At 38.3% G+C, this 14788-nt stretch overlaps 1 protein-coding gene across 6 annotated transcripts in view; it reads left to right on the plus strand.

Moving 5' to 3' along the window:
* SYNE2 (spectrin repeat containing nuclear envelope protein 2) overlaps window positions 1-14788 on the plus strand; it is a 280114-nt gene that overhangs the window by 214669 nt on the left and 50657 nt on the right. For all 6 annotated transcript variants that reach the window (XM_074327378.2, XM_019733404.3, XM_074327380.2 and 3 more), the window contains 10 exons: window positions 1028-1183; window positions 2539-2691; window positions 7788-7958; window positions 8444-8574; window positions 9600-9804; window positions 10902-11081; window positions 11870-11998; window positions 13243-13397; window positions 13511-13655; window positions 14583-14677. In XM_074327378.2, coding sequence (XP_074183479.2) covers window positions 1028-1183; window positions 2539-2691; window positions 7788-7958; window positions 8444-8574; window positions 9600-9804; window positions 10902-11081; window positions 11870-11998; window positions 13243-13397; window positions 13511-13655; window positions 14583-14677 — 1520 coding nt within the window. The remainder of the gene's footprint in view (window positions 1-1027; window positions 1184-2538; window positions 2692-7787; window positions 7959-8443; window positions 8575-9599; window positions 9805-10901; window positions 11082-11869; window positions 11999-13242; window positions 13398-13510; window positions 13656-14582; window positions 14678-14788) is intronic.

The raw sequence follows: 14788 nt of genomic DNA on the forward strand, positions 1-14788 counted from the left end.
AAAGAAATGTATGTGGCCTTTTTATAGGTTTTCATCCCATGACTCGGAAAAGAGTAAGAAGAGTTCTTGGAAAAATATTTAATACCTATATATAATTGATAGTGACAATTGGTTGATTTATTATGTTGAGAATGCATACAAACGGATCTATACAATTAAGATTCAAGCACATGAATGGACAAAGAATATGAACAGACAGTTCACAAAAGAGAAAATTGTAATTAGAAATAAACATGAAACAATTACAACTTCAGCTATCAGACACTCAAACATTAATGTAACATTACACACTTATGAAATTAGAAAAATTTAATAACGTAAAGGTAAAAGCCCAAAGCTATCACATTCATACCTTGCCAATAATGGCTTAAATATGACCCTTTTGGAAAGCATTTTGAAATTTCAAGGGCCATAATAGTCATCTATCTTATCTCTTAACCCAGCAGTGCACCTCTTACACATTTATCTTAAGTAAATAATCCTTCAAAAAGGAAAAGATAATGGCACAAAGTGGTCAATTCACAATTATTTATGCTGGTAAAAGTAGAATGCCTTAATTTCCAGCTACAGAGGAGTAATTAATCAAGTTGTACTGTGTCTGATGAAATATTGGGCAGCCTTTCAAATTAAGGCATATATCAAGACACAGGAAGTGCCGGTGACATACTGGAAAAAATGCAAAACGTTACATATACTATGTATGTATGTATGTGTGAATATATAATATTGAATGTTAGCAACATGATTTCATTTTTTTCAGATATTATGGAACTCTAAAACAGCCAGCTTTCTTAGCATATTAGCTTTCATTTTAAATGTTAGAATTAAAATCCCCCTTTAAAAAAAATCTATTTCTGGACTTACGAATCTATTCCAGAAGTTATTGGGAGATCTTATTTTGCAAAATACTAGAAATCTGAAAAGAAGCAAAATTATCCTATTTAAAGTATCATAATCATGACATTTACATTTTAAAGCACATGATTTAAAATAAGAAATTTTTATTATCTTATTCATTAACCTGTAGATACAACGTTTAGAACAACTTTTAGAAAGTGTCACTGAGAATGAAAACAAAATACAGATTTTGAACAACTGGTTGGAGGCGCAAGAGGAGAGACTGAAAACTTTACAAAAACCTGAAAGTGTGATCTCGGTGCAGAAGATGCTCCTGGATTGTCAGGTGAGAAGACACACAACTCCTGTCCCGCACAGCTTGTCAGGCTCTGTAGTCACGCCTTATGCTCCACGGAGTAGGGCAAGCCCAGGTCATTTCTGGGGACTCTCCTCCAAAGCCCCATACATTTACTTTCTTATGTCAAATAGATAGTTATCCATGAGTTTCAAGATTGCAGAATGTGACTTTTATGATAAACAGACCACAATATTTTCATGGTTATTGTTATTAAGAGGTTTGAGTGTTAATCCTGAGGAAAAAAAAGTGTCCAAAGGGAATTTTGACGTTGATGTTTTCCAATTTTTGTGTCTTTTAAAGAGTTTATCAAATAGTCACAAAATTACTCTAAAGTTTTCATGATTTTGAGTATTTTCATTCTGTTTCTTCAGAGGAAAATGCTTTTCTTGCACCTACTGTGTAAGGTGTTCTGAAAGGACCTCTTGTCCTTTGGAACAACTGTCTGAATCGCTTTTGGGCTGGAGGGTGTTGGGTGTGCCCTTTGTTGTTTAGTGCTCATTTGCCAGGTCACTTAGTCTTTGAGGTGCCCTCCCCCAAATGTAGATGCATCCTCCTTACACAGTGCCCTGATTGTTCCGCTGCCCACTGCGAACACTTCAGCTGTCCCTGTAGCTGCAGATGGCCAGGTTATACTGCTTCTGCACCCATGATATGAAGGTGTGGTACTACTCACTATAGGGGGGGAAACTCACCTAAGACCCCGACTACCTAGAAGATTACAGAATAATACTAGACATACTATGTGAGCAGCAACACCGCCGTAAGAGCTTTTTCAAATGCTCCAATCCTGTTTCTAAATACCCACTAGTCACTTCCACTTTAGAATTCCTACAGCCACCTCAGATCTGACACACAAGTACTTCCTGACAAGAAGCCTACATTCCACAGCTCAGTCCTACACCATCCGCCAACCGACCACCCTGTTTTCACTTATGTTCTAAGCTGTGCACAACACAGGGTGTCGTCCCTATTTTTCTTCCAAATGCGAAAATGCCAACTTGGGAGTTTGATGACAAGGCCTGTCAAACAGCCAGTACAGGGCAGATATGGAATGGGAACTAGATCTCCTGGACTCTTTCTACTATACCGTGATGATAAGGACTTGTTACCTAGACTTCTAAAAATCTACATCCATGAAACAATTGAAATTATTATAAATTTATATTGTAATAATTCATTATAAAAATTAAGACTGTTATGATTAATGTGTCTTTGGTGTAATATTATTTAATTATATACTCTAATGTCATTTTTACCTGAAAAGAGCAAATTCTTCCTGTCTCTTATCCCTTATTGTTTTGTGATATTGTGCATCTGAGAACTTTTTTCTGTTGCCCTTCCAGGATATAGAAAACCAACTTGCAATTAAATCCAAAGCACTGGATGACTTGAGACAAAGTTACCTGACTTTGGAGAGTGGAACACTGCCATTGTTAGAAGATACAGCATCCAGAATCGACGGGTTATTTCAAAAGAGGAGCACTGTTGTCAACCAGGTACTAGATTTCATTTGAAGCGTACTATTTCTCTTCATAACATCTGTCTTTTATCTTTGTTGTTGCTGTTTAATCATGGGGACTCATTCCACACCAAAAGCAGAAAAAGCTGCTGAGAAAAATACTGAAGTATAATAGAGAAAAGTATTTCAAATCCCATTTTTTTGCCCTGGATAATTACAGGCAAAGCCACCAATTCCAACATCATTAGCAGCCTAGAAGTCCCCTCGGTTATCTTTGTTTTGTCTAATAGACTCACACAGACAAAAAATGTCTCCATCCCCCAAACCCAGCAGAATATCTGGCATTGTTTCCTGGCCAGTTATATATGGGAATAACTATTGTGTTTCCCCGAAAATAAGACCTAACTGGACAATCAGCTCTAATGTGTCTCTTGGAGCAAAAATTAATATGAGACCCGGTGTTATAATATTATATTATATTATATTATATTATATTATATTATATTATATTATATTATGTATTATATATTATATTGTATTGTATTATATGATATTACATTACATTATATTATACCGATCTTATAGTAAAATAAGACCGGGTCTTATATTAATTTTTGCTCCAAAAGACACATTAGAGCTGATTGTCCGGCTATGTCTTCTTTTCGGGGAAACACGGTATGAAGAAGCACCTCAGATTCCCCACAGACAGGGACATGCCACAGGGAGGGAATGAACCTGTCACACGTAGCCTCTGTTAAACTAGGAGCACAGTCAGCATAGAGAGAACTCCAGAGGAGAGGAGAAACACTGCATGAGGTGAGGAGGAAGTATAGAGGAAGAATGTGGAAGACATCTGGTAATTTTATGAAAGGCATGTCAAAGTCTGCATTTACTCCTCCCAGGAGGAGAATACCAAAAGAGAAAGGACAGGCATCTGTAGATACTGCAACCTTGACATTTCCCCACAAATGGAGGGAGGCAAGTGTAAATACTAAATAACCACGTACAGGTCTGTCCATGTTTCCCAGAGAATCCTTATTGTGGATCATTTGTCATCTCCTAAAATCTACTTTCAACTATTTGTTCCAAGAAGGAATTGGGGATAAGCTGTGTGAATGAAATCCGTAGGTGACCCTCAGCCTTATTCCTCCCCCAGAGCTCAGGCAGGAAAATAGAGATTGAGCTTAACATATTTTGTGTGTGAGTCATTTGTTAAAGATATCTTTTTGTAAGGAACTTATGCTCACTGCCAAGGGTACAAAGATAAACAAGAAAATAAATGAGTCCTACCCTCAGAGCTCACAGGCACTGGAGGAAGCACACTTGAACAGATCATTACAACACAATGAATTAAAATATAATAAAAATGTAGAGGTGGGGGAAAGGATTAAATACAAATGTAAAAAATACATAGATGGTACTAGCATAAGGATAGATGTAAATGGAATAGAATTGAGAATCAAGAAATAAATCCTCACATTTATGGTCAATTGATTTTTGACAAGGATGCAAGACAATTTAGTGGGGGGAAAAGCCTTTTCAAAAAATGGTATTAGGACAACTGGATATCCACATTTAAAAGAGTAAGTTAGACCCCTACATTCACTCCATGTATAGAAATTAACTCAAAATGGAGAAAAGATGTAAATGTTGGTGCTAACTAAACTACAAAACTCTTAGGAAAAAACGTAGGCATAAATCTTCATGACTTTGGATTAGGCACTGATTTCCTAGATAGGACACCAAAAACATAACCAAACAAACAAATTGATAAATTAGACTTAATCAAAATTAAACACTTTTGTGTTTCAAATGACACCATCAAAAATGTAAGAACACAAACCACAGAATGAGAGAAAATATATGCTAGTTTTGTCTTATAAAAGACTTGTATTAGAATATATGAGGAATTACTATAACTCAATAATAAAAGGACAAATAACCCAATGAAAAAATGAGCAAATGATCTGCATAGACATTTGTCTAAAACAGATATACGAGTGCCCAATAAAGACGTGAAAAGATGCTCAATATCACTGACCATCAAGGAAATGCAGATTGAAACCGCAATGAAGTACCACTTTACACCTACTAAGTATTAACAAGGATATGGCGAAACTGAAACCCTCATACACTGATGGTATATGTAAAATTGTGCAGCTACTTTGGAAAACAGTCTGGGAGTTCTTCAAATGGTTAAGCATAGAGTACCCAGCAATTCCACGTTAGGTATCTATACCCAAGAGAAATGAGGACATATGTCCACACCAAAAGCGTGTGCACAAATGTTCATAGCAGCGTGATTCATAATCTCTAAAATGTCCACCAATTGATAAATGGATATATAAAATGTAGACTGTTATTCGGCCATAAAAAGGAATGAGGTACTGATAACATGCTACAACATTGATGGCCTTGAAAACATCATGTTAAGTGAAAGAAGCCAGTGACAAAAGACCATATTGTATGATTCCATTTACGTGAAACGTCCAGAATTGGCAAATCGATAAAGACATAAAGTGGATTAGTGTTTAGTGGGGAGGGTTGGGAGAAGAATAAGGAGTGACTGCTAATGGGTATGGAGTTTCTTTCTGGGGTGAAAAAATATTCTAAAAGTAATTATGGGGATTGTACAATTCAAAGAGGTTAATTGTATAGTGTGTGAATTATATCTCAATAAACCTATTTAAAAAAAAAAAAATACAGAGGACACAAGACCTAGACCATCCATCCATGAGCTCTCCAGAATCAGTATCGCCCAATGTTGAAGAACAAGGGCTTTGCATCCTCCGCCTAAATAATGACCCTAGCAGCACCATTTTCTGTCTGTGTCCTAGGGTAGGACACTTACCCTCTCTAAGCCTCAGTTTCCGAGTCTGTAAAACGAGGGTGATAATACCTACTCTGTTATTGCTACCTTCGTAGCAATGCCTGTGTGGCAGTCAGTGAATCCTGCCTTACTGGCTGATTCCATTTCTAACATTTTGAAAATGTTCCTTCTTCTTTCTAGTGTAGTGAATTTTGCTTAGTGGTTTTCTTATCCTTTCCCTCAAACCACAGGTGCTATTTCTTCTCTATGAAGCTGTAATATTCTAAAGCGTTTACCCTTGACAGCACCAGAAATGACACCAACTTTATATGCGGAAACCAGGCAGACCATATGTATGCCAGAATCATCCCTGCCACTCAGATAGGTCCCAGCTTCGGAGGGGTATTTCTATCAAGGAGTTCCTGCCTCCCTTTTTTCTTCCTATCTTATTCTTTCTTAATGACTCTGGCTCTTTTTCTGAGCCATCTAGCCCTCACAAACACATTTGGCCCTCTTGATTGCCAATGTGAGACTACATTTTAGTATGCCACGTGGTTCTTCATCTGTCCCTGTTTGTGGCAGGGGTTGAGGAACCCCCGTCCCCATGGATGTGCAGTGGCTCCTGTAGTTGTTAAGCAGAGAACAGAGGGCCTGAATGCAGGCATGTGACTGTATCCAAAACTTGGCATCACACTGCAGATAAAGATGTCCAGTTGGGCCACCATAGAGAGCACACTTTATTTCTACTCTGATCCTTATTTTAAATTGATACATAATTTACATCGTAAAACTTACCCTTTCGAATATACATTGCAGTGGTTTTTTTGTGTATTCACAGAGATTTGCAACCATCACTACTATCTAATTCTAGAACATTTTGTTATCTCAAAAAGAAACGCCCATACCCATTAGCAATCAACTCCCCATTCCTCCTTTACCCTAGTCTCTGGAAACTACTAATCAACTTTCTCTCTCTTTGAATTCACCTGTTTTGGACACTTCATATTAATGGAATCATACAATAGTCTTTTCTCTGTCTTCTAAGCATGTTTCAAGATCATTAATATTATAGGCTATATCAACACTTCATTTCTTTTCATGGATGAATAATGTTTCATTGTTTGCATATACTCCTTTTAGTTTGTCCATTGATGGATATTTGGGTTGTTTCCACTTTTAGGTTATTTTGAATTATGCTGCTGTGAACATTTGTGTATACGTTTTTATGTGAAATATGATTTCAGTTCTTGTAGCTATATACCTAAGAGTAGAATTGTCCAGTCCTATAGTCACTATATTCAACTTTTTGAAGAACTGCCAAACTGTTTTCCACAGCAGCTGTACCATTTTATGTTCCCACCAGCAACGTCTGAGGGTTCCAATTTTTCTATGCTCTTGCCAACACTAGTTATTGTCCAAATTTGATTTTAGCCATCCTAGTAGATGTGAAGTGATCTCCCATTATGGTTTTGATTTACATTTCTCTAGTGACTTGGTGTTGAGCATCTTTTCGTGTTCTTATTGACTATTTGTATATTATTTAAAGCGATTCAAATCCTCTGCCCATTTTTTCAGTTTGGTTATGTATCTTTTTATTGTTGAGCTATAGGTGTTCTTTGAATAATATATATAAAAGTGTGTATTTATACTCGATTGTATCGAGATCATTAAAATGACCATTCAACCTCTATCCTTTAATGATTGTCAACACATGTGAACGATTAAAATATACCCACCATTGCATTTCCTCTACTTAGCACTTGCCTATTACTTTGGCCAAGCATGTTCCCCTCCAATTTATGCGTGCTTTCCAGTAGTAATCAGACGTAAGTGCCAGGTAACACAGGTAACATTTTAACATTTCTAATGCTTTACAGTTTTCAGAGCATTTTCACAGACACTATTTTATTTATTTTTTCATTTATTATCTCTGTCTTGTGGATGAGAAAACAGACTCAAGAGTTAAGTAACTTGCCCAACGTCAGAAAGAAAATAGCGCGTCAATGAAGTGTGCATTCGCAGATTCTGATTCCTCACCCCGTATTCTTTCTCGGGGCTGTCCCCCCTGCACTGAACTCTCTTCATGCTGATCCTCAGGGCTCTTTTCCATTTACCTAGTCTAAAACTTAGCCTTCTCTGATAGTTTTTGTTCATTGACCTACCCTTCCCACTGTCAGTTAGTCACCGCAGCTCCTCCAATGCTCTCAAATTGCAATGCCTAAATTAGATACAATGGTAGAGTCCTTGGACAGAAAAGAAAAAAAAAGTCACGAGAGAGCCTCCTGTCAGTGATTTTTCTAAGGATGTTTCCATGTTTCGTGTAGGTCAATGAGCTCAAAACCTCCATGCAGTCCATGTTACAGGAGTGGAAGATTTATGATAAACTCTATGATGACGTCACTACGATGACAGTTCGGTTCCAGTACTCCCTGGAACACAGCAAACCTGTGGTTTTATCACTGGAAGCCTTGAGATGCCAGGTGCAGAACCTTCAGGTAAATCAACCCAATCTGGGCACAGTGCAATGTCAACCGGAAATCCCCAGGGGAAGCAGCCACAGTAAGGGACACAGTGGCTTTGTGCTCTTGACAGAGAAGCACATAGCAGCATGTTAAACAGCAGCAAAAGTATAACTGGAAGTTCCAGAATGAATCACATGAACCAAGTGAATGAAACTTGTTAAAAGTTCACATTACAAAGTTTAATCTTTCTTCATTTTTAATGTCCCTTTTATTTCACAATTTAAACATTTTGGATTTTGGTGGAGTTTTTTAAAGTATACTTCTTAAGTTCTAGTCTCAAATGAACGAATGCTTTGTCAGTTGATTTCTTCTTTATATTTCTGATAATTTATCCCAGTCCTATCAAGGTTTCAGTGTTGTTGTTTTTTTGTGATATACAGCAAACATTGAAAAACTGCTGCCTTCTTTTTAAGCAGCCAGGCCATTTTGAAACTAACATTCCTGCTCTGTTCTCTTAGGCTCTACAAGACGAAGCTGAGAGCAGTGAAGGGAATTGGCAGAAACTCCAGGAGTTGATTGGAAAACTCAAAGATCACTGTCCCTCAGTGGCTGGAATAGTCAAAGAAAAGTGCCAAGATACTCACACAAGGTATGCATTAAGATCCAATTTGAATAATAGATCAGATATCTGAATGACATGTGGTAAATGAAGTGTCGTGGGCCTTGGAAAGCCTTATTTTCTTAATCATCTGAGATGACTGGTTTCAGACTATTCTGGTCTCTCAGGTTTGAAGATTCTAGTTCATGGATGATTTGATGTTGTAAAGGCTGTTACCTGCCTTGTACAAGTGTTTGGTACAATCAGTCTAGAAATGCCCTAATTATTGCCTGAGAGTAGCCATTTTCAGGGCGCAGAGACTAAATGCCCAGTGTGATCCTCAGGACACCAAATCACAGGCAGAAACACACTAACAGATGGGTCAGAGAGGCAACCTATTTCTCTGGAAACATTATAAGATGGAAGATGGGATGTTAGAATACCTCACAGGCTGGTGATTTGTTTGATGAAGTGCTTGTGGTAGAAAGCTCCTAAGGAGTGTGACCCTAATTGCAAGGCTTTTCATTTTGCTGAATGGGATGTGAAAGTGGGCTGAAAGTTGATTTAGTGATGGGAAAGAAAGGCAAGAGATTGCAATCCGCATATGGAATAAAAAACATTTCCTTTATTTCCACTTTTATATTAGGAACAAGGGACTTTCTAATTGGAAAATAAATTTGACATAAACACAATTTAAATTGGCCTATTTAAAGACCCCCTCTATAAAATAGGAGGCCCTCACCCGTGGAGAAGTTTCATCAGGCATACAGCTCAGTACTTTCTCCAACTTGACCTAAGATATTCATAATACATTGTATTGCATTGTAAATATAATACAATGCATATTTCTTGCCAGTCACAAATTTTGTAATTTTTGCTGAGAATTGTAAAGTTAGTTAAATATCCCGATTTGGACTTAATGTTTATATAAGTGTGGTACCATTAATAAAAGGCACTTAATAGTGTCTTATTAACAATCCATCTGCCACTACCTTTCTGGTAGAGTGTGTGCATTGAGTTTTTGTTGCAAGGGAAAGGATGGGATGAGGCACCTGTTGTTTATGTTGCCCTGACAGGTGGACCCAGGTAAACCAAGACATTGCAGACGAGCTGCAGAAGGCCCAGGTTCTGCTGCAGCTCTGGACGGCCTATACCAGTGCTTACACTGAAGGGGAAGCAAGGCTGGAGCAGCAGGAAGCAAAGTACCGACAGCTCGCAAACATCAACATGTCTGGAAACAACCTGCAAGAGATCCTGACCCCGGCCCTGCAGGACATAAAGGTGGATGCAAAACCCACTGGAAAAACCGAGGGCCAAGACAGCCTGACCGTCAGGGCCTTGACCCCGGGACTAGACAGACCACTGGGATAGAGAATTAGGTCAGGGCAGGTGTCTGGGCAGGCTGTGTAGGACACAGGCTATGCGGGCTTGGGAGGGCTGGGCGTCAGGTAGTCAGGTCAGGGGCACCTGACACCACCTCGTTGCATGTCTCCCCTTTCATTCTAGCAGGTAAAACTGTGAAGCAAAAGTCTCATACAAAGTCTCAAATAAAAGCAAAAGTGTCTCAACTGGGTGGGATCATCTAAGAATAATAGATGTTGAATTTCTTGCTTTAGAAATAATCATGGATTCGTCTCCATGTTAATATGGCTTTTCTGTGGGTATAGTGAGTTTTAGACTGTATTTAAGAGCTGCATATTTCCTCTGGTTTTATCCTAGTATGTTAATGAAGGCCCAGAAAATGACTACTTTCAAGTTTTAAATTCGGTGACCAGCTGTATTTTGTATCTTCTGATACTACAGGACAAATCAAAAAGTATTAACCAATTTAATGGGAGAGATAGGAATCCAATAGATATGATCTGTATTTCTGATTACCTTCTACTTGACCTGTAGTTTAAAAAAAAAAAATTCACACACACAGTGTTTCCAGAGTAGCCTTAAAATCAGCCTCATTAATGAGATTCTACCGTCTCTGCAAATGAATCTATTTATGTCACAGCATCTCAGGCAGAGGACAGTGTTGCATTGATTCTTAAATCAACTTGCAAGCAGATTCCTAAAGAGATTGATGATCAGAAATACAAAACACAGGGCTCTACCCAAATGATCCCTAGTTTCTATAAACTAGAAGCCCCAATTCTATTGGTCAGTGGTCAGTTGTAGCTCCCACATGACAGATTGCAGAACAGCACCAGTGATGGGCAGCATACAAAGAAAGCTTAGCTTTCTCAGCTCTTTAAAATAAGCAGTAACAAAAAGTCATGGCCACAATTTCGGGGTAGAAATTCTCCTCGATGCTGATGGAGCCCGAGGGGGTGGGGGTTCATGTTGTGAATGCAGGAGGGAATGTTTTGTGATCACTTTTTCTTCTCCAGGAGCTTCAGCATGAAGTGCAGAAGACAAAAGAAGCCTTTCTCCAAAATTCCACTCTCCTGGATCGATTCCCACAACCTACAGAGTCTGACACCCATGTGCTCCTCTCTGGTCAACTACACTCGCTCCAGAGGGCTTCTTACTTGGAAAAGATGCTGCCTGTGAAAGCAAATGAATTTGAGGTTCATCTTATTTTTCTATTCAAGTTGTCATCTTGGAGATTTGCCCAGTATCATCAATTCCTTGTATCTTATGAAGTAATAGGACATAAGGAATATATAAAATATATAAGGAATATAGTATATGTAATGCAAGTTATTAGTGCTTTGTGGACTGTCCCTTCGGGCAACTGCACAATAAAGCTGCCCTGAACATATCTGCCATTTGATACCATGATTTAATCATGTGATTCTTTAATCACATGGACAATGGGTGTATCTTAAGCAACCGTTTCTTCTTGATTGAACATGTTAATGTAAGAAGTGATATATTTCGTACGCTGTTTAGATCTCACAGTTATTTGGATCTCCAAGTGGGGTAATAGAATTGGTTGCTTAAAGCATGGTCATTTGTTGTATTATTTAGTCACTTTTACAAAAGCCTTCGTGCATGCACTGTCAAAAAGCTGCATAGAAGGCTGTGGAACTCCAATATCAGATCTCAATATCAGCAGGAAAAGGAGATTTCACTAGCAGGAGTGAGGGAGCAGAGTACTCACTAACCCTCCCCTGTGTGGCGCTCGGGCAGGTGAGCCATTCATCCCTGAAGGCTCACTACTTTGCTAAAGGCAGAGTGAAAATAGGGAGTCTTCTGAATATTCAAGATAGTGATGTGCTGCTGGGGGTTGAAAACAACTTGAACTTCTATCAGTTCCCAAGGCCATGCTTGGTGGGTGTGTGTGTGTGTGTGTGTGTGTGTGTGTGTGTGTGTGTGAGAAAATTGTTCCTGATGAAAATTTCTCTGGTTCTAGTTTGTTCTATCACAGTTCAAGGATTTCGGGGGCCGGTTAGAATCCTTAAAAGGTCTTATTCTGCATGAAGAAGAGAATTTGGATAAACTCTACCAGCAAGAAAAAGAAGCAAATCCTGACTCATACCTGGTATTGCCAATATTTGTCGTTTCTAAGGGCATAGACTCACTATAGGATAAAAAATAAGCCAATTTTGCATTATAGAATCTGTTTGTATCTTAACTCTTAAGAACAGTAATTTATATGTCATTCATTCTTGCCCTATTTTCCCTAAAGTCTAGAAAAGTATGACGACATTGGGATCTATTTTAGTAGATTTTTAACTCTTAATGTCTTTACTAATTAGCTTCAGTCAACTAGAATAATCTAGGAATTGGCCATTGTGATTAATTAAATTTTTCTTGTTAGTTGAGGTAAAATACCCTATTAAATTAATTGTCTGTTTTTCCCTTCTTTATTAGCTTAGTAAGTTTAGTGTAGTTAACGTAAATGAGTGGGAGATTTAAAGAATTCTGGATCCTGCTTACTCCTAAGGACCAATACTGATAACCTACGTCAGGAGTCAGGAGCCTATGGCACCCTGTCCAAATCCAGTCCACCATCTATTTTTGTAAATAAAGTGTCATTGGCACATAGTCATCCCCTTCCAATTACGCATTGTTTCTTGGAGTTTCCGTGCTACAAGGGCAGAGATGAATAATTGCGACAGAGATCACATGACCCATAAAAGGCTGAAATATTTATGATCTAGCCCATTACAGAAAAAGTTTACCGAGTCTGATCTAGACTCTAACAGCAGGGTTCTGTGCAAATTGTGAAGGATGTTTGCTTAACATAGTGTTGACCTAGAGGCTGTCCCTGGGATATCATTTTATAAATAAGATTTTGATAAGTTTGCTTATGTTCTACCAAAATACAGTTGTTTTAAGTACCACGCTTTGTTAGAGTTATTTTAAAGATTAAATTTCCATTTGATTTGTAGGTAAACTGCATGATCTATTGAAGGTAAAGTTGTTGACAGACGAAATGAGGCTTGAAGATCCAGAATGGATCTTTAAAAAAAAACTCACACACAAAAAGACGTTATCTTCCTCACAGTCAAAATCTGAGATCACTTTCTATTTCCTGGGCTTTTTAGGTTCTGGCCATGTGTGCAACTTGTTGTTTTAGAAAAGCCTCAGGATTGAGAGACCTGGGTTCAGGTCCAGTTCTAACACTACCAAGTTAATAGACTGTGGGCAAGTCGTTTACCTATTTTGGCCCCAGTTTTCCCTCATCTTTGAGATAAGGATGGTCTATAAGATCTCTGAGACCTTTTCATCATGTGGATATCTTAATAGTTTCCAAAAATCTGGATTTATTTTTTTTAATAGAATCACATGCTGGCACTGACAGCCCTGTCACCTGATGTTGAATATCTGAATGAAGTAAGCCTCAACCTCCCCCTTAGTGACGTAGCTGTAAAGACACTGCAAAACGTGAACCGGCAGTGGATTCGGGCCACAGCAACAGCACTGGAACGCTGCAGGTCAGAACAGCCCATCTCTACTGTTCTGTTTGGGTTAAGGTAAAATAAACGGCTTGAGCTCAGTCATGTCATTGTTATATGACACCATTTTGTTTGTTTTTAAACCTTTATAGTGAGCTTCAGGGAATTGGATTAAATGAAAAGTTTATTTACTGCTGTGAAAAGTGGGTCCAACTTTTGGAGAAGATAGAAGAGATGCTCACGGGGAATATTGCTGACAGCCTTCCAGCTCTCCGGGAACAGCAGAAAGCATATGAGGTAAACCTGTGCTCTCTACCACCCTCGCACCCCTCACCCTAGGGTAGGAGTCAGAAAAAGACAGATTTACATAAAAGATAGAGAGTACCTATCAATGTTTGTCTGTAAGCAAATTCTGTTGTCAGTTGACCATGTGTAAAATTCTCACATTTCCATATTTTGTTTTATTGCTCTATTCTATATTAATCACAGAACTCCTGGATTTTCTGTAGTAGGTGAAAGCTTCTAGCACAGCCTTTCTTCCTCAGGATGCAAACGTTATACCACTTTACCAAGAGCATGTTAAAGTACTTCAGCTCCTCCTTGCATTTTCACTAATTCTCTAAAATATTAAAGAACCTGGTATAATTATAATTGCAGCTTTAATAATTTCACAGAGGAGTTTCCCCACACTCGTACTGATGCATATTTGGAAATTCTCTTAGTGGTTATAGGCAGATCCTTCATTTCCATAGTGTGCATGATTAGTTCACTGTAACTTTGTAATGTAACTGATTTAAGTTTGCGTTGTGGCGTTAACATCATCCAATGAAACTGAAATTCGTCCCCCAAAAAGCTGAGTGACCTTGATACATTACTGAATTTCATTATCCCTTAGCTTCCTCCTCTTCAAATGAGTAAAATAATGATATTTAAGTCTGAAGTTTGAGGAATGAGTGAAATGATGCATGTTTTACATGGTGCCTCAAAAATAGTAAATGCCCAATAAACAGGCATTAGTTATAGTTATTGTATCTTTTTGCTGCTATGATGATATTTATAGGTCATGTTGATATGATGGTCGAGCATTTTTTTGCAGTTAGGCTCCTATAATTTGAAAATTAATCATCTTGGGTATCCCTTGTGAGCTTAGATTTTAATAGGAAATATAAGCTCAAGTCATAAAATGAATTCTCCAAACTACTTTATATTTTAACTCATATACAGATGTTAGAAGCTGAAGTTTCTATAAACCAGACAACTGCTGATTCCTATGTCACCCAGTGCTTACAACTCTTGGACACAATAGAAATAGAGAAGAGGTAAGCTATCTGGGGTCTGTGGGTGTGTGGGGGTGGTGACGTTTGGGACAGACCTTACACCACGTGTGTCTTGACCATGTCAGTGCCCTCAGCCATGTCAGTTGACAGACC

Source organism: Rhinolophus sinicus, chromosome 3, assembly GCF_057876585.1.
Source record: "Rhinolophus sinicus isolate RSI-liver-muscle chromosome 3, RSI-T2T, whole genome shotgun sequence".
Taxonomy (NCBI): Eukaryota; Metazoa; Chordata; class Mammalia; order Chiroptera; family Rhinolophidae; genus Rhinolophus; species Rhinolophus sinicus.